Genomic DNA, 17,895 nt, shown 5'->3' on the forward strand with positions numbered 1-17,895 from the left:
ACTTCTTTGGAAAATTTGCCTTGTATACATTGACGACATTGTTACGTTTTCAGAGGATTTTTCCAGTGGCCTAAACAATCTGCGTGCTGTATTTTCTTGTCTACGGGATGCCGGATTAAAGTTGAAACCTCAAAAGTGCCGTTTATTTTCTCGTCAGGCATCATTCCTGGGTCACATCGTGTCTGAAGCTGGAGTACAATGTGATCCAGTTAAGCTTAAAGCGGTGCGGCATTGGAGTGTCCCCAGTAACATTACTGAGGTGAGAAGCTTTTTAGGGTTTGCTTCTTACTACCGACGTTTTTTTCGCAACTTTGCAGGCATCGCTGAACCCCTAACCAGTCTCATTAGAAAAAACTCGAAGTTTTTGTGGAGCACAGAGTGTCAACAAGCATTTGATAAAATAAGGAAATGTTTAACTTCTGCACCTGTTCTGTCCTATCCCATGCCAGATCGGTAATTTATCCTTGACACAGATGCTAGTGCAACCGGTCTTGGGGCTGTATTGTCCCAATCAGATGGACACTGTGAATATGTTGTTTCGTATGCAAGCCGTGCCCTAAGCAAATCGGAACGTCACTATTGCGCAACGTTTCGGGAACTATTGGCAGTAGTTCATTTTGTTCATTATTTTCGCCATTATTTGTGGGGAAGGCCATTTGTGTTGCAAACTGATCATGCATCGTTGCAATGGCTTCTCAATTTCAAGGAGCCTGAAGGAATGCTTGCCTGGTGGCTTTCGGTGCTGGGGACGTACGACTTTTCAGTTGTGCACAGGGCTGGTAAACAACATTTAAATGCGGATGGATTATCTCGACAGCGTTGTCGCCAAGAGCAGTGTCCTGATTGCATGCTACTAGAAGGAAATACGCCGAATCAAGTCACTGCAGCGGTTGGAAATACGGTCCATGCTGAATCGAATTGGCTTTCTCAATGGAATACTCAGGATATTCTCTTTTGTCAAGACGGGGAACTGAGCGCCGTGGCAAGGTTTAAGGGAATTAGTCAGCATGCTCCATCGCAATCCCAGTTTTTAGAAAGCGGAGGGCATCAAGCTTACCTCAATCAGTGGGATCTGTTGGAAATAGAAGACGGAATTTTGTGTCGAGTATGGGAGCCTGACAATGAAGAAGACGAAGAACAAAAACTAATTGTGGCGCCCATAATGTTGCGCAAAGAAATATTTCATCACTTGTACGAATTAAGAACTGCTGGTCATCTTGGCATTAAACGAACTATAGCACAAATTCGAAGGAGGTTTTATTGGCCTGGTCTGCGACGAGATGTAACTCAATGGTGCAAATGGTGTCTAATTTGCGCACGCAGAAAACCTACGCATGGCCGTCATCGAGGACTGCTAAAACAATCCATAGCAACTTATCCGATGGAGAGGATTGGCATAGATTTTATGGGTCCTCTTCCAATGACTGAGTTGGGAAACCAGTATATTTTAGTAGTCTCAGACTATTTTACTAAATGGACTGAATGTTACGCGTTGCCGGATCAACAGGCTTTGACGACAGCACATACTCTTGTCTCGGAGTTTTTCTGCCGCTTTGGAATACCTCGCTACCCATTCGGACCAGGGCAAAGATTTCGAGTCGAGGTTATTTCAGGAAATATGCACATGTTTGGCAATAAAAAAGACAAGAAATTCGCCTTATCACCCCCAGTCATCTGGCTTAGTTGAGCGGTTTAACCGAACTCTTTTACAAATGCTGTCTTCATTCGTAAACTGCAACAGAAATGATTGGGATGACCACTTGCCTTATGTTTTAATGGCTTACCGTTCCTCCGAACATGAATCCTCTAAATTTTCGCCAAACTATTTAATGCTTGGACGAGAAGTTGACCTACCGGTGGATATCATGTATAGTAAACCACAACAAGCTGAAACTCCTTGTGCAACTCAGTATGCGGAAAGCCTTAGGCATCGCCTAAAAAACGCTTATGCCTCAGTCCGCACACATCTCAGGACGGCAGCTACAAGGCAAAAGCGAAACTATGACAAAAGCGCTTTGTCACAGGAGTTTGAAGTAGGACAGTGGGTGTGGTACTACTACCAGCCAATGGGAAGGAAAAAATTGGGCTACGGCTGGCTGGGGCCGTGGCTGGTTCTTGCCAAGATATCGCCGTTACTATACCGCAAGAGAAGAAGACAATTATGGGCGTGTGGTGCATGTTGACCATTTACGACCATTTTCAACTGAAACCGCACCAACCAATTGGCTCGAGACGTCCAACAACGCAGATGTGGAGATCGGCAACTCAATGTAACGTGATGATTTTGATGAGGCAAATCATTCATTGGCCAACGCTGAACAATCCCGATTTGGCCGCACGCGTCGCGCGCCGAGCTATTTAAACGCGTATGAATGGTGATTTATGTTGTGTTTTATATGTACTATTTATTGTGTGTGGATAAAACGTGCTTTGTGGATGGGGGTAGTGTAACGATAAAATGTTTTATGTGTACGTTTTCCTTTATATGGGCGCTACCTTAAGTGGGCAGCAGCTCGTGACGGTGGTGGATTCTCTGGTCATTCTATGATTGGTGTTGGCGAGTGGTGTACGTTATTTGTGGTGGAATAAAATGCAGAAACAATTCTACAATGGTTTGCAGGCAAAACTGTAACGATTTGGTATATTTAATATTGTTTAATGTGTGCTTTCGGACCAAGCCGTGATCATGCAAGGCGAAAGCCTTAATACTTACAAAAATCAGGTAGGCGACAAGTTGGTCATTTTGATATCCACCGGTACCATATTTTGTTTATGGTCAAAACGCAAAAAAATTAAAACTTGCTAGAGACAAAAAAGTTGCACTTGTTTGTTGTTTCGAGCAAACATTTTGTTTGCACATCATTAAGAGAACTTGAAATGCAATGATACAGATTTTATTGTGTACTTACTATCAGCCATGTGGACTTGGAAATGAGTTGGTGTGTGCAACTCCATTATGTACGCATGAAAACGTCGTGTCATAAACCATCTTGACATCTAAACCGCAATGTATTTGTTACTATTTATTAGGATTGTGACTCTTATGCCAAAACGATTAATGTTAAAAAACAGAGAAGCGTGTGTTTTGAATCGATACAAGGCATCTGTTTGATTTAGCTTGAGCTTAGTCTATCGTTAATTGACAGGCTAATATATTTGCGCGCGTCATATCCGATAACATTAGCAATGCTCGCTATGATTAGATATATTATTTTACCTTGCAGATCACTTATGCAAGGTTTGTAGAGATAAAGACAGCAGTATTTTTGCGTTGACAAAATAACATCATACGATTTGGAAGTGTAAGTGGCACAAAACTGGCATCTGAATCCGAAAATACAAAACTAACTAGACTAGAAACTTGAGTTTACAAGCCTGAAATGACGACAATTAAATGGCCAAGTGTGTAGTTATGCCATAATATTCAAAATGGCTATGTTGTTGAAGCCATTTCAAAGTAATTTAATACTTTTTGTGCATTTTTTTACAAAAGCACAGAAGTACGTACGGCAACCAAACGGTTTCAATCGGGCAACAGCCACCTCTTTTTTAATGTGTCAAGGATGATTATTTTAATGTCTTTATGTTAAACACATTGTGTGTCCAAAGTAAATCAGTGTGTACAGGGTTAATAGGGGAACTGCAAATTGTGAAATGTTGGTTTTGACGCGATAAACCTAAACGAATGTGAAAACTGTCTTATCAAACTACAGGTAATATGAATCAGTCAAACGCACGTTTTTTTGTTTATCTGATAAAACAGGCTACATATAAAGGGTTTCTGCTACGTGGTAACCGTGTGTTTAGTTTTGTAAACAATGCACTGGTAATTTCAAAAGGAAAGTAACCCTTGTGTCTACAATTAAGACCGACTAGAGCTGTTTCAGTGGACTAAAAGTAGGCTGTTATTGTACAGGAGTTTAAACAGAGGACTAACACTACCTTGCTATAAAGCTACACCCACACAAACAGAGCAAAGGTTTTGAGATTAGAAGCAATACTTCGTTTACGTTAATATGTAACTTGAAACGAATGTACATACCTTGAAACAAACGCTTCGCCGTACATCACAAACAAAACGACCGTGAACAAAACCCTTCACATGAAAGAAGCGCGATCGGTTTTGTTCAGTTGTGTTGTCTGTGTTTCGTGAAGTGCAATCGGTTCATTAAGGCTCAGGAGCCTCACTTTTAACAGTAACTTGTCACCGAAAGTCAGTTGAAATACTCAGTCAGTTTTGTGTCAAAACATAGTCAGGCGTATATACGGAAAAGCAATTTTTACAGGTGACCAATATTAACCTAAAATGACTTGCAAACCGGAACGATATCTATTTAATGAACCGTTTGGAATGTTTTATGTCTTTAATAACGTGGAGTTCGGTAAGTAAGAATAATTGTTTTAAATTACTGGAAAATTGTTGATGCAGTTAACAAATTTCAGGTACATTTAGATCGCATGGTGCATTTGGTTGTCCTATAGCAGGGGTGCACAACCTGCGGCCCCGGTAATGAATTTATGCGGCCTTGAACATGTGTGTTAAAATACTCGCACTGGCGGCCGTAAATTGAATAAAACTCTGTTGCTAGACGTTCAGCTTTAAAAAACTAGATTGAATGGATTTTGATGGGATGGAAACAAATATTATACCGACCCAGTATCCATGTGAACTAGACGTGTTGTTTGCCTATTTTGTACAAACAATTAAATGAACAAGTCAACAAACAACGAAACAATGAAGAAAGAGACGTAAGACAGTTAAGACTGATTGTCAAATCGTTTGGCTAAATCTGAGGTTCTCACACTTTTTTAAAACTTTTTTCTAAACGGTCCGTTTCCATTATTTCGTAAGCTAGCGGTCCTTAAGGACAAAAACCAAAAAAACATTATAACTTAACAAAAACATTACGATTGTGTGCAAACAATTGCACTTTTGTTAGTTTTCATGCAATGAAGGCTATTGTTTAGCACAGTAGTTCTCAAATTGTGCGTCGCGACGCCCTGGCGTGTCGTTTCAATTTTCCAAGGGCGTCGCAGAATAGTTCCGTTTCGTGGCTTTTTGTTGTTGTATCAATAAACACATCTCCAATAATAATTTTTCTCATTAACTTTTATTTGCTGGTGCGTCGCAGAAAACTTTCCCAGAGGCGTCGCAACAAAAAAAGTTTGAGAACCACTGGTTTAGCAATAGAGACTGTCGATTCTCAATTCTACTTTGATTTGAACTGATTCAGTGTCACAAACTAACGCCAAATAAGACTATAGAACTGCCTTTTCGCGGTATCCCCAAAATTTCCTTACGGACCCCTGAAGGATCGCGGACCCCATCAGTTTGAGAACCGCTGGGCTAAATCAATGAATCAAGTCAAAATCTATTTGGGCTTTTAGGCACCAGTATATGAGACATTACAGATAAATTCTATATCTTCACAACTCTTTAAAATCATTAGTATACAACATGGGGAAACTTTGGTATGGCGGCCGTTGGTAAAACAAGAACCCGTGATGCGGCCGTCATGGCGAAAAGGTTGTGCATCCCTGCCCTATAGTGCTATAAAGTAAACGTAAGAATATAGGTAAATCTTGTTGTAACTGCAAACATTGTTATTGACAGTTACTCTCATAAAGATGAAAACTGTGGGGTAGAACATCAAATGATTTACTGAAAACGTTAAGCATGAAGTAAAGCCTACATGATTTGAAATCACATTCATACACATTTTTGCAGACAATCACAAATTGCCAAAACGCGATGGTTCCGATCTCGATGCAAATAGTCTTAACGACGTGGTTAACAAATATAACTTTATAACCCAGCAACCGTTCGAAAATTTCACTGCAGGGATGTTTTTTCAGGTAAAACTTTGTCCAAGTTGGTTATTACCACGTTAAGGAGTTTACTTGGCCTTGTTTACAGAAAATTAGCAACAAATTCATGTAGAATTTGTAAATCATCGAAATCGTTTTATCTTTTTGACATTTGGCAGAAATTGGATGACATTCGCAAAGAAGATTACTCGAAGATAAGTTGTCTGGCCATCGCATTTCTCTCCCATGGATCCGAAGGACAGATTGAAATGAAAGATTATGGAGTCAATGTTGACGACATTGTTCAAAGTCTAAGTGAAATTAAGGGTTTGCAAGGAAAACCTAAGATACTGATATTTCAGGTAGTTTTGTAAGTGCGCACTGAAATTAAAGAAATGGAAATTCTGACATGTGGTTTTCGGTGTGTCCAACTTATTTACATAACCACATACGACTTTTACCAGTATTACTTTAAACGCATTTTTAGTAATGCCCAAATGCTTACATTTACTTGTATAGATATTTTACTTGTTAAATATGATTAGTGCGTAACAACTGACTCATATTAGAAGAAACGGGCATTTTAAATAAGTTACATTAAAAACAGAAAAGAAATATTGGGGTAAACAAACTATCTATCCAATGGCTTCTTGAAATATTCAGTTTGCGTAGAAAAAATAAATTAACTATCCGCGTTTAAGGCATGTCGGGGAACTGCTATTGCAAAAGCAGGGATAGTGCAAACGAGTGACTGTTCGGATCAGCTAGAAGCAGACGGACCGGTATCAGAAAGCGGAAACGAGGGCGAGTACGCGGATGTCGGCGTCACATTGCTTTCTGGTCTTCCTATTGGAGCGGATTTCATTATGTGCAATTCTACAACTAAGAGTGAGTATATAAATAAAAGGGAAGGGGTGTGACCAAATTGATCTCATATGCCAGTGGTTCTAAAACTTCTCCAACATTTTTTCATAACAGTCCCTTTGCTATTATCGCGAAAACTCGCTATCCATAGAACTTAGTGTATGTATGAACGAAAAGCTATAATGAAAGCTTAAGTTGGCCAATAATAGTTGATTTTCCTACTTCCCAGAGCAAGACACAAAATTTAAAATGTGCTTACCCTGGACATTTTTGTTACCTAATTATTTTCAGATCACGTGTCATTCCGAAACCCAATCAAAGGCTCCAGATATATTCGAAAGTTTTGCAACGTTCTTCGTCGCTATGTCGATGGTAAATAACAAGTGTGAGTGTGAAAATCTATGTAACTTTCAGAGAGTAATTTAGAGGCCCGATTTCCTTTTTTATGTAAGCATTTAGGCACAAACGTTTAAAATGTTAACTATAGCAGTATCAAAACAATTTGTGTTTAAAATCCTTAAGATGCTGCAAAGAAAGTTGCTCTAATAACTTCACTAAGAATAGATTTTTTTCGTCATATATATTACACCACTTACACATAACTAAACAATCTTTTGCAAAAATAAAAGCATTGTCCTTAGGTACAAAATTCACGGTTTTAAAAATTCTTCTCTTTGAGAATGACACAAGCTGATGTCAAAACGTCATGTTTTACACTGATATACTGGCTTGTTTGTTTCTTGTTAAAAGCATTGTCCCGCAAAACAAAAACATTATTTCGTGTATTAATTACATCAGGGGTCGGCAACCTTTTTCGCACTGCGGACCGTTTTGAAACTAAAATTTTATCGCGGACCGGTCTTTGAAAAATACAAATATTTAGCAATAAAAACGCTTAAATTAGTTTACCACCCTTGGAATACATGGGCAAAGCATTTAACCTGAAAAGTTATACGGCCCGTAACGACTTCTCGCGGACCGGCGGTTGCCGACCACTGAATTACATCATGACCCCCGTTTTCAGAACCAGAAGAACTCGACTTCCTGCAACTTTTAACAAAAATTTCGATGGAGGTTGCCATGACAAACCAAATGGACAAGAGAAGGCAAATTTCTTCTTTCACTTCAACTTTAACCAAGTCGTTGTATTTGCCACGAAAACAAGCTATAACACCAACACAGTAATTACCCACTCACTACAAATGAGGAATTGACCAGCAAAAAACAACAACAAAAAACTCTCAAGTTAAAAAGCCTTGTCTGTTTTGTAAATAGTATTGTGGTAGGCTACTGTATATTAATACCGTTTGCCCAATCTCAGTTCCCTATATCACAAAATAATTTTGAATTGAAACTATATCATAATAAATATTATAGACCGTCTAAATCTGGCTATATCATTAATAGAAAAGAGTAAATTAAACATTAGTGTCATAATGTATTTTGTACATAGGCCTATGATCAAAGTCGCACCAAGAGTTATTAAATTAAGGCAATGTTAGCGAACCTAGCGGATGTTATTTTGGCCAAATTAAACGTAGCACGAAGGCATAATTCAAACAAAAGGCAAGGAACTCTACGAAACACATGACATATTAAAGAACTATTTTTTAAAGCATACAAAGGTGCAAATACGTGTCGTTTAATTTAATTCATTGCTGTCGTATTTTTTTCGAACCCAGGACGGTCCCGGGAACGAATCCCGATCAGGGTTTTTCATGTCTGTATATGGGTCAGGCGCGCCGGACCATTCGGCCAAGTTCCTGCCCCATTGCTGCCGTAATGTTTGGCACGGTACTAGTTTTAGTTTTAGCGCAAGCGAGCGGTCAAAATATTTTTAACAAGTGTCACAATAAACACAAAATACATGACAAAACCGGTAGGGCAGTAAATGGTCCGGCGCGCCTATCTCACATACAAGTATAAAAACCTGATCGGGATTCGTCCCCGGGACCATCCTGGGTTCTAACCTCGCGAAAAAAAAATGACTACATAGGGCACAGGGCATTAGTTAATGATAAAATCGTGCGATCACGGAAATCTTTTACGTTCAATAGCATCAACGTTTGATTTGGTGGGGTTTTCTTCAAAGGTTTCACTATATTAAGAGGTTCCACCAGCCAGATGGGTAATATAATAACAAATGAGTCAATTAGGATGTAGTTAGTTCTAAGTTCCGTAGTCGAAACTAAAACTTCGTTCAACTGAGCCGTGCTTTTTTGAAATTGTATTGCCAGGTAGATACACATTTAATTTAAACTTACCGAATATCAGACCCACTAAATGTGTGCCCGACATCTTTGTTGACGGGTCATTTTGCGGTGTAAAAACACAAAAATGTTGTTTCAATAAACTTGTTTGCATGTAACAAACTGGTTGAAATTGGGTTTGGTAACAAAAAAAATAAAAATCTGTTGAATATCAAATCCTCAGAGTTAAAGTAGCTTGCAAAAACAATTTTTCATGACACACTAATGTTGTGGCACAATAGAATGTATAGTATTTTAAACAAACAGTGCTTTTTCTTTAGAACTTTAAGTTGACTGGTTTAACATCAGATTGCCCAAAAAAGGTTACAAAATGGTAAAAAAAGCTTGTTATGTTGTGCATGTACCACATACGTGTGTTGTTTTTTGAGAATTGTATTAGATATCACCAACATACAACGCCTGTTTGTCGTCAGGACAACTATCAGTTACAGCAATCAATGCGATTTGAGTCCTGTGGCGTTTGAACCATAGAACGGTTCAGGATTACAGAAGACAACAAAAAAGTCGCATGACAAGATTTAAAAAATGAAAAGTTTTGTTCAATGCATGTGAATTCAAAGTAGGCTATAGTTCTTGTCGTACAAATGACACAAATTAATCAACAATAAACTGCTATCAGGTTTTAAACCAGGTGTGCAAAGAGTCATATACTATGTTTCCATGTCGCGTTTGGGCCTAGCCCAAAATTTTTGTCCATGTTTTGAATTTAGCGACAAAAATTGGTCGTGTTTCCATATCGCTAACGCAGTCAAGCGTCACGTGTTACAACGATCTATTGCCTGCCTCGCGGGGCTCAAGGCTAAAACGCAGCATGGTAAACTAGCCTTGGAATGTAATTAAAACTACAAAACTGCGCTACAAATTAACTTCTACATCTAAAGCTGACTTGAATAAAGTAGGATATGAAAAAAATACGGTTATAGAATCTTTGTTCCAAAACAATAATTAAACACGTGGTCTCTGTAATCCAGTACCCCAAGGTCCTTAATTTACATCCCAGGCATTAGTCATGATCATCGGCCAGTCCAACCATCGAGTCGAATTTTCAGCATTTTGTGCTTCGTGTTATCTTGTGTAAGCAATGGATGAAACTTAAATGGGAAGGCAAAAAATAATACTCTTTCACGTTCTACAGCGACAAGAAACGCTGAGTGAATTATGTTGGAAAAATTATGATACGTCTTTAACTACATTTTACACACAATAGATTACAAAACAAATCACCTTGTTATCATAGACCCAAAACATCCAACGTACAGTCGACCATATAAACGCTAATGGAAATGGTCAATGTCCAATGATCAATAACAAATTGCCAGAGAGCTTGTAATACATCGCAATGCAGACGTTTTAGCAATCGCTGTTGTCATCCAATTCGTGACATAAAGCGACAATCAATCATTTATTTCCAAGAACCGAAACCAAAAATGAAGTTTAACAGCACGTTGTAAATCTTTTGCTTGCTTAGGGCTTTTTATTGTCGCGTAAAGTCGTTCTTGGCCTTTCACTTTGATAAGTGTGTTTTAACAAGCATTCGTTTGTCAAATGTTTTTGTCCTGTGTCGAAGGCGAATGTTTTCAAACGCCATAACAAAATGGTTTTGGTATTTCTACTTTGGCAGGCGGCAGTTTTTCAATATTAAGTGAAAACAACTTGTAAATCGCCAGTTATTGTGTTCGACCAAGATTTCATTATTTTCATATCTTGTGTTTGATTGCATTAAATAGAGCGTAATTATCACTAATGAAACTAACCAAAATAACCTAAAGACGCAATGAAAAGCAAACCCAACCTATGTGCGTGATAATCTGCACTTTTTAAAGTTGCTTGTTAGTTTCATATTTTAAAACACATGAGTAACAATTTGGACGATTTTGCTGTCACAAAAAAATAGGAGCGAATTTCAAAGAATAGAAAACGTAATTGAAAATGGTAGATTTATTCTTTTAATAGTTTCCTTTTTATCATTTTATATTGTGATTTATTTGTTTATTTCCTGTTTAGGACTGACGATGTCATATTTGGGCGAAATCGATTTCCGAAGTGTTTTGCAAGAAGAAATATGCAGACTGATTTAAGTGTGTGCTGAATTTGTCAGCTAATTATTGGTACATTTTATAATGTCGTTCTTGGAACGAAATTTGGACAACAATTCTTTGCAAACAAGATCGGCAAGTTACATGCTTCTTGGAGAAATATTTCAAAAAAACATGTGGTGCCTGTGCACCATACTCAAACTAAAACGTCTTTATTTCAATTATGTCACTTCATGTTTTTACATGTTTATATTAGTAATGTGTAAAGTAATGATGGAAAACAAAAACCGAAACCCAAATCAGCCAACTACAACTGGAAAACCCGCTGACGCCACAAGTGGTGGTAACAGGTGCATCGGTTGATCCAGCTAAGGCCGGACATTGGTTGGTCACACCAGTAAGCGGAAATCCGCTGGATGGCACTGTGCAGTTCAGTCGCTCAATTACGTAAGGGCTTGTGATTTCTATAGGCTTGTATAACTTCGGAAGCTGAAAATTAATTGTATAAAACATTTACAAAAGAAGTTTTACAATATTTTTTGTTTGGTAAAATTTCTGAACATGCTTTTTTGCAGGACTGAAATACTAAAAGTATTAGTAGAAAAAAAAGCTTTTTACAGTTCAAATCAGCGTTTGACATCCGATGAATGTTGGAACACCAGTGGTGCTCACCTTTTAACATATTGTAGCTATTACGTTGTTTACCTCAAAGTATCCAGACCCATAACACAATGCAGAAGATGCAATTGACGCCATATGCTTCTCAAAATTCTTCACTTCCCCTTTGTTCCAACTCATCTGCCCAAACGACAAGTTGATAGACTTTCGTATGTTTAACCTAGGACGCTCGCTGTCTAACCTAGGACGCTTGCTCATTGATTTATTTCTGTTTTAAAAGTCTAAAAAGCTTAACTTTGCGAAAGATTTTAGTACACTATAAACATGTTGTGCAAAATTAACTAGAGCGGGGCTTTCCAAACTGGGGGCCGCGGAAAGCTATACCAATTTTATACGAAGTAGTCCATATTATACTATTCTACGTTTTAGCCGTTAAATTCGAAATGCAGTTGCTCCAAGCGGTACAATTTCGCAAAACATTATTTATGACTGCGCTGAAGATTTAACGAAACTAAATAGGGTAATGACGTCAACTTTGCCTCTGCGGACAAAAGGGATGTCACTGAAAACACTAACTGGCCACACTGAAAAAATGTTTGCTTTTTTGTTCTGTTTTCAGAAGGAAGTAAAGTAGTACACTCCGAGTACCGGTCGCCATCTTTTAGTTTTCACTTGAATTAGGCGTTTTATTAAATACAACAAACGTAGATTTCACACTGTTTATCATACTAACCTAGGATCGCGTTGGTAAAAAGTGGTGGCGCACATAGACTTGGCCACACATAATACAGATCTGCTTCGCAAGTTTAGTACATTGTTTAAATTCTCAAATTGACTAAAAATGAAAAAAATTACATATATATCCGTTTTTCAAATATTTTACGTTTTCTATTGTATGGTAAACCTACTGCGTTTAAGATTTCCAATGCTGTCTTGTTCGCGTATTTCTCCGGCTTCCAAACTATTACGTTGTTCAAGTTTGCATCGAATTGAAAAAACCCGATTTGAAGATCACTAAATAAAACAAAATTGGATTGAAGTTGAAAATAAACTATAAATTACCACTACTTAGTTTTAAGACCTGCAATATGAACTTGCTTGTAAAAATCTGGACATGTAAAGAAAACCGTTTTTGTTTTATTTTATTGTAATGATACATTATAGTTTAGGAAACAACACAGTGCTAGTTGTATGTTTGTGAGACTCAAACCAAAAAGTTCAACCTGTGAGACTCAAATCCAAAATAAGTCATTAAAGATGAAAATTCTGGTGAAGTCATGCAATATTCTATTGCCAGTTTCGAGTAATAATAAACAAATCCAAGGCACATTTCTTCCTTAGTGGCCAGCCCTCCCTGAAACAAAAAGCCAAACGTATGCTTTTTCAGTTTACAAAACTAGTCAAGATAAAAAATTTAAACATGGCAAGCTGGTTGTGGGTAAAGTTTGACCTTTAACACAAGTTTAGAAATTTGCAAACATGTTTGGGTAGTTTTGTCGGCCTTTGGTTTTAAGACAAAGGTTTTAACCTGACGGATACTTATATCTCAATTGGTAAACTTTGGGCTAATATTAACAAAAAGAACTGTCTATAGGTATATGTAAGATTTAGTGGCCTACGGGTCAACAATTCTCTATGTATAAGATATATGAAAGATTACATAGTATGTTAAAACGTCGCGGAGTATTGCCAAGAGATAAACCGGTTTTATATGCTGCTGTAAATTTAACCCTACCCTGAAAAACAACCTTATTATACCATCGTTATTCCTGATCTTCCAACAGAATCGTAATTGCAAACCATTCGCATGGTGTCGCCTTTCATGATCGTCCGCTCCTCAGGCAGAACTCTCGTTTCTTGGTAGTTAAAGTCGTAAGATAGGTCACTTGCAATCGGTTCAAGCTCTGTCCCATTTCTGTAAAAAGATCTTGATCTAAATCTAACGCCCATGGTTAATGTAATATAGATTATAGTGTGTTGTTTAAAATTTTGAAGTATTTCCCTTCTCTGTAACAAGTAGAAAAGTTTAGGATAATAGACAAAAATACTGCACAACATTAGTGCCTTAGTCCTTGAACATTACTACCTTAATCTCCGAAACAATACATTGGCTGCATAAGCGCGCAACATGGTACAGTTTTGTTTAGTCATTGGCACATACCGTATATGTTTTAAAGTAAGTTGTCTTCCAAGAAGATGACTGTGTAACACCACAGCAAACACTTTGATTGATGTCAAACCGCTTTGTTCCAAACTCTGGAATTGGCAGCATAAATAAAAGATATAAACACCTGAGGGCCAATTATAACTTACATCTCGCAAACAATCAGAAGTACAGTCTCCAGCGCTATTGATTGACTTAGCATTCGGTGGTATGACTTGCTGAAATCCTGAGAGAGAAATTCCAACCTCTAACATACCAGTGTCATATGGGCGAAGGTCGGGAGTGTATGTTATCCTAAACCCGGTCGAGTCCACGATATCTACAAAATACTTAAATCAAGTGACCATCGATTTTTAAATCACTGTGTAAAAGTTCATTCATGTTTATGTTGTTCACAACATCTAGTGTCTGGTAAAATATTAGAGGAAATTAATTAGGTTTGATCACCAGTGGCTGAAATTTTCTTTCAAACACGCAATCCTTGAGTTGCAACATTACACAACTTGTTTACTAACTGTCAAACAGTTGTGTTTACCCACAATGCGCCAATCTCACTTTCTTGTGCGCCCCAATCACGTAACCATATGATAAGATGCCGCTGCAGCGCGTTTAGTCATTATCCACCAATAGTGCGCTTCAATATTTTGTGCTCGATAACGTTTTAACGTTGCGCAGTTATTTCCGTTGGTGTTTGATTTTGAGCTATTGTGTTGCCACGTGTTTTTTGCACCAAGCGAAATTAACTCAACTCAACACCTGTCTTTGTAACCGACAGCTTTACCTGCTTTTCGAAGTGGATTGTCGTAATGAATTTCCAATGTAAGATATTTGAAGGAATCTGGAGTTCCTATTGGGTAACCGGCATGGGTGGGGTAGTAAAACGTCTGGAAATAAAGTTCAAATCAAACACCCGTTTAAAAACATAGTGATTTGTTGTAGAAGATCACGTAATGAAGTTTTGGTCAAAAATTCAAGAAAAAACTTTTTATTTTAGTATGCAATGTTAAGTTCCAAAGAAACGTGGGTCCTTTTTACACCGTAAAACAAATGGTAAAAACCCATGTGTCAAAAAAACATTTTAGAAAGAGGCTCATGCACTTGAGTTTAGGAACTTACCGATCCTCCGATTCCCCACGCATGAATCATATGCACGCAACTGTTAAAATCAGGAGGCATGTTGTTGTAGCATTCAGTGTTAACTCCAACAGATGAATCGTTCTGAAAATGTAAGTTTTTAAACTATTTGTTGTCGATTTTCTGGTTTAAGAAATAAGCAGGGTTAATGACAAAAGGAAAATAATACTGATGAACACTTGATAAGAAAATAAAATAGGCAAATTTGAGAACCCTGACCTGATACTCAGCCTTATTTCACCATTTCTTGGCTAATTCGGGTTTGGGCGAGGTTTCGGACGTGTACTTGATTAAATAAGCGCCGTGGATTATATTGTATTTTTTTAATGTTGATGTCTAATTTGATGTTTGTTCTAGGTATTCTAATTAAAATTATTTATTTAGTTAATAATTTTCTCTGTGATGTCTCTATTCAAATATTTTACGAAAACGTCAACTTCTGCATCAACAAGCGAGCAGTCTTAATCGAACTCTCGCCGACAGTGTGTAAAACTTTGGCAGCTCCGCTCGGATTAATTGACATGATGATATGAATAATGATTTTTCTTGTCGCTTTTAACCTCAGTTTACCTTTTAAGTGAAAAAAGGTTACCTAATCCTGTCTTACTTAATAAATAGCTCGGTTACTTTGTAACAAAGCTGACGAAAGAGAAAGAATTTTAGCAGACAACAGTTCATATAACCGTTTTTTACGTTTTCGTGATTTTTCACACCCCCTCTGTTCTAACTTTCACTAAACGTGACCTTTGAAAAACTAAATGACTTCAATTTCCAATTTTCAAGCAATTCGTTTTACTCAAATCCATTTTTCTCTATCTAAGATTTAAGATGATATGCATGTGAAACACACCTAATTTGTATCCTTACCACATTTTCTAAGCAGTGATAGATAACCATGTGATGAACCTCAAGCTCATTGTCAACTAAAGCCTCAATCTGTAAAAAAATGCCATGTGAACTTGGCTTTACAAAATTGTTGCACAACCATTTTGCACAGGGGTTGTTAAACTTTTGCGGTTGTGCCCCACTTGACACGATATATTTAATCTCACAAATTCCCCGAAATAAGTTTTAGCATGATGTGTTTAATTTGAGCAAAAAATTATAAATTTTGTTTGGAGTCAATGAGTAACCAAGCCGTTGGTATCTAATTTGAACAACAACCTTTTATGTACCTTGACCATGTGGTGTTTTGTGGTTAAATGTGGTATCTTGAACAACCTGCAGCTGTAATAACTTTCTACTGCAGGCAATTGAAACTTATCGTTACGAATGTCGAAGTGAAAGTGTCGTTCACCCTCTGGATATCTTGACTGTTTGAAGTTGGGTTGATCCAACAGGTATAGGCTTTTTACACCTGTCAGCAACAAGCCGGGCAAACAAAGTATGGTAATAGATAGCTGGTTGTAGAGTTTTGTTACCTCTCCGTTCTGGTGTATGATAATCAGGTCCACTTAAGTCATGTCCTAAAGGATCTTTTAATCCCCAAGCGTATATCACTCGAATTGTGTTCGTCTGAAAAAAACAAGCACGCAATGAATAAGGTGTTGCTAAAGCGAATAAAAAAGTACTGTTAATTGTATTTCTTCTTGAAACATTTTTTAAACATGTTTTTGAAGTGGTGAAACATTTTTTGACAGAATCGTGATTTATCATTTCGTTAAAAGAAAGCAATCACGAATAGCAAGAAGTATGACATCAGCAAATTCTTCAGAAATGAGAGTCACGCTTTGAAGTCTGCAAAACCTGATTTATTTTCGGATCAACAAATATAATTTATGGAAAATATCTTTTTCATGAACTGTCACATACGTTTTATCAATAATCGTGACGTATTGTAACCAAGATAAAGGTTAGCCAAATTGGTGAAACCATCAAGAACAACACGTCAAACATACATTAACGTTCAAATCCGTTTCAAACTCACTGTGATTTCCAGATCTTGGTCGTCGCAGGCAGCAAGCTGTCTTCTGAACTTGAGCACAGTCCAGCCTTCGCATTCGCTTCCACCCAGCAACTCGACATTCTGTTCTGTATCCAGAGGCGGGTAAGTATTACCAGTTGTAACACCGTGTCTGTCCTGAAATCAGTAATTCAAATGTTCAATGCAACCTTTTCACCTTTTTTCCCTAAAGCATAAAGATGCAACAAGTTCTTGTGGATGCCGTTTTTGTCTTGAAGTATTTATTAACAGTGATATTTACCGTAATTGTTCCTTCACCGTTCTTCACCCATCCCACATTCATGTCCGCACCCATCATTGACCCACTAGGGGAAAATCCTATTCCAACCCATCCGTTTGTATTTCCATGCACCTGTGTGGGCATAACGTTTAAATGAAACCTCTTACCAACGGCGACAAGTTATCAGAAATGTACTTAAACTTCTTGTGACCATCAATGTCTGAAAACTTTACCTCAAATGTGATGTGAGTTTGGTTAAACTTCCAGTACAAGTGAATTTTTCCGTTCGGTTCCAACTGGGCGTTGTGCGTAAAAGTCTCGCTCGGCCCCTGCTGTGATGCTGATATTGAGTTGAGCGAAAACAAAAGCAACAGGCACACTATTGAACTCATCGTGTAAAGCTAAAAAGTAACTGACAACTTTTGTACAATGCCACTGTTTAGTTACAATGCAGTCAAAAGCATTGTGGTCAAACTACAAACAATTACAACTTCCTTCATTGAAAGTTGACAACGTTCTGTGCCTCAAAATACAAATTCGAATTGATTTTTCCAAACTGGAACACCTTTTCAGCAAAGGCAATTCTACACTTGACTGGTAACTAATGTAAACTATTCAACACAAAATGACTATTTTTGAAGGCTGCAATAGTTACGACTTTATGACCGTTAATGTTGTTGAAAATAGTTTCTCCTAACATTGTTAATGTACAAAACTAATTTAAGACCCCTTTCAAAAAACTATAAATGCGTATCTCAAAGCTGATCTTCAAGTAATAGAATGGGCCAGTTTCTTTTCGGAATTTCACTTTACGATCA

General features: G+C 37.6%; 3 protein-coding genes across 3 annotated transcripts; 2 read left to right on the forward strand and 1 right to left on the reverse strand.

Moving 5' to 3' along the window:
* The first annotated feature begins 1,712 nt into the window (after positions 1 to 1,712).
* Positions 1,713 to 2,183, forward strand: LOC145234486 (uncharacterized). Its single transcript, XM_080099213.1, has one exon. It carries the CDS (start codon positions 1,713 to 1,715, stop codon positions 2,181 to 2,183), a length of 471 nt encoding a protein of 156 aa, XP_079955339.1.
* Positions 2,184 to 5,993: 3,810 nt separating this feature from the next.
* Positions 5,994 to 8,049, forward strand: LOC145234102 (caspase-3-like). Its single transcript, XM_080098879.1, has 4 exons — positions 5,994 to 6,170; positions 6,510 to 6,696; positions 6,964 to 7,044; positions 7,697 to 8,049. Exons 1-4 carry the CDS (start codon positions 6,078 to 6,080, stop codon positions 7,855 to 7,857), a joined length of 522 nt encoding a protein of 173 aa, XP_079955005.1. The 5' UTR covers positions 5,994 to 6,077; the 3' UTR covers positions 7,858 to 8,049.
* A 3,181-nt stretch (positions 8,050 to 11,230) lies between these two features.
* LOC145234487 (DBH-like monooxygenase protein 1 homolog) lies at positions 11,231 to 17,541 on the reverse strand. The gene is made up of 15 exons (XM_080099214.1): positions 17,311 to 17,541; positions 17,099 to 17,209; positions 16,822 to 16,974; positions 16,316 to 16,409; positions 16,070 to 16,251; positions 15,762 to 15,830; positions 14,877 to 14,978; positions 14,542 to 14,644; positions 13,910 to 14,079; positions 13,758 to 13,852; positions 13,355 to 13,511; positions 12,820 to 12,950; positions 12,505 to 12,610; positions 11,684 to 11,776; positions 11,231 to 11,467 (listed from the first exon to the last, which is right to left on the reverse strand). The coding sequence occupies exons 1-15, from the start codon at positions 17,467 to 17,469 to the stop codon at positions 11,231 to 11,233; spliced, it is 1,962 nt and encodes a 653-aa protein (XP_079955340.1). The 5' UTR covers positions 17,470 to 17,541.
* Between the last annotated feature and the right edge of the window lie 354 nt (positions 17,542 to 17,895).

The sequence above is a fragment of the Phallusia mammillata genome, chromosome 6 (genome assembly GCF_965637545.1).
Source record: "Phallusia mammillata chromosome 6, kaPhaMamm4.hap1.1, whole genome shotgun sequence".
NCBI classification, from domain to species: domain Eukaryota; kingdom Metazoa; phylum Chordata; class Ascidiacea; order Phlebobranchia; family Ascidiidae; genus Phallusia; species Phallusia mammillata.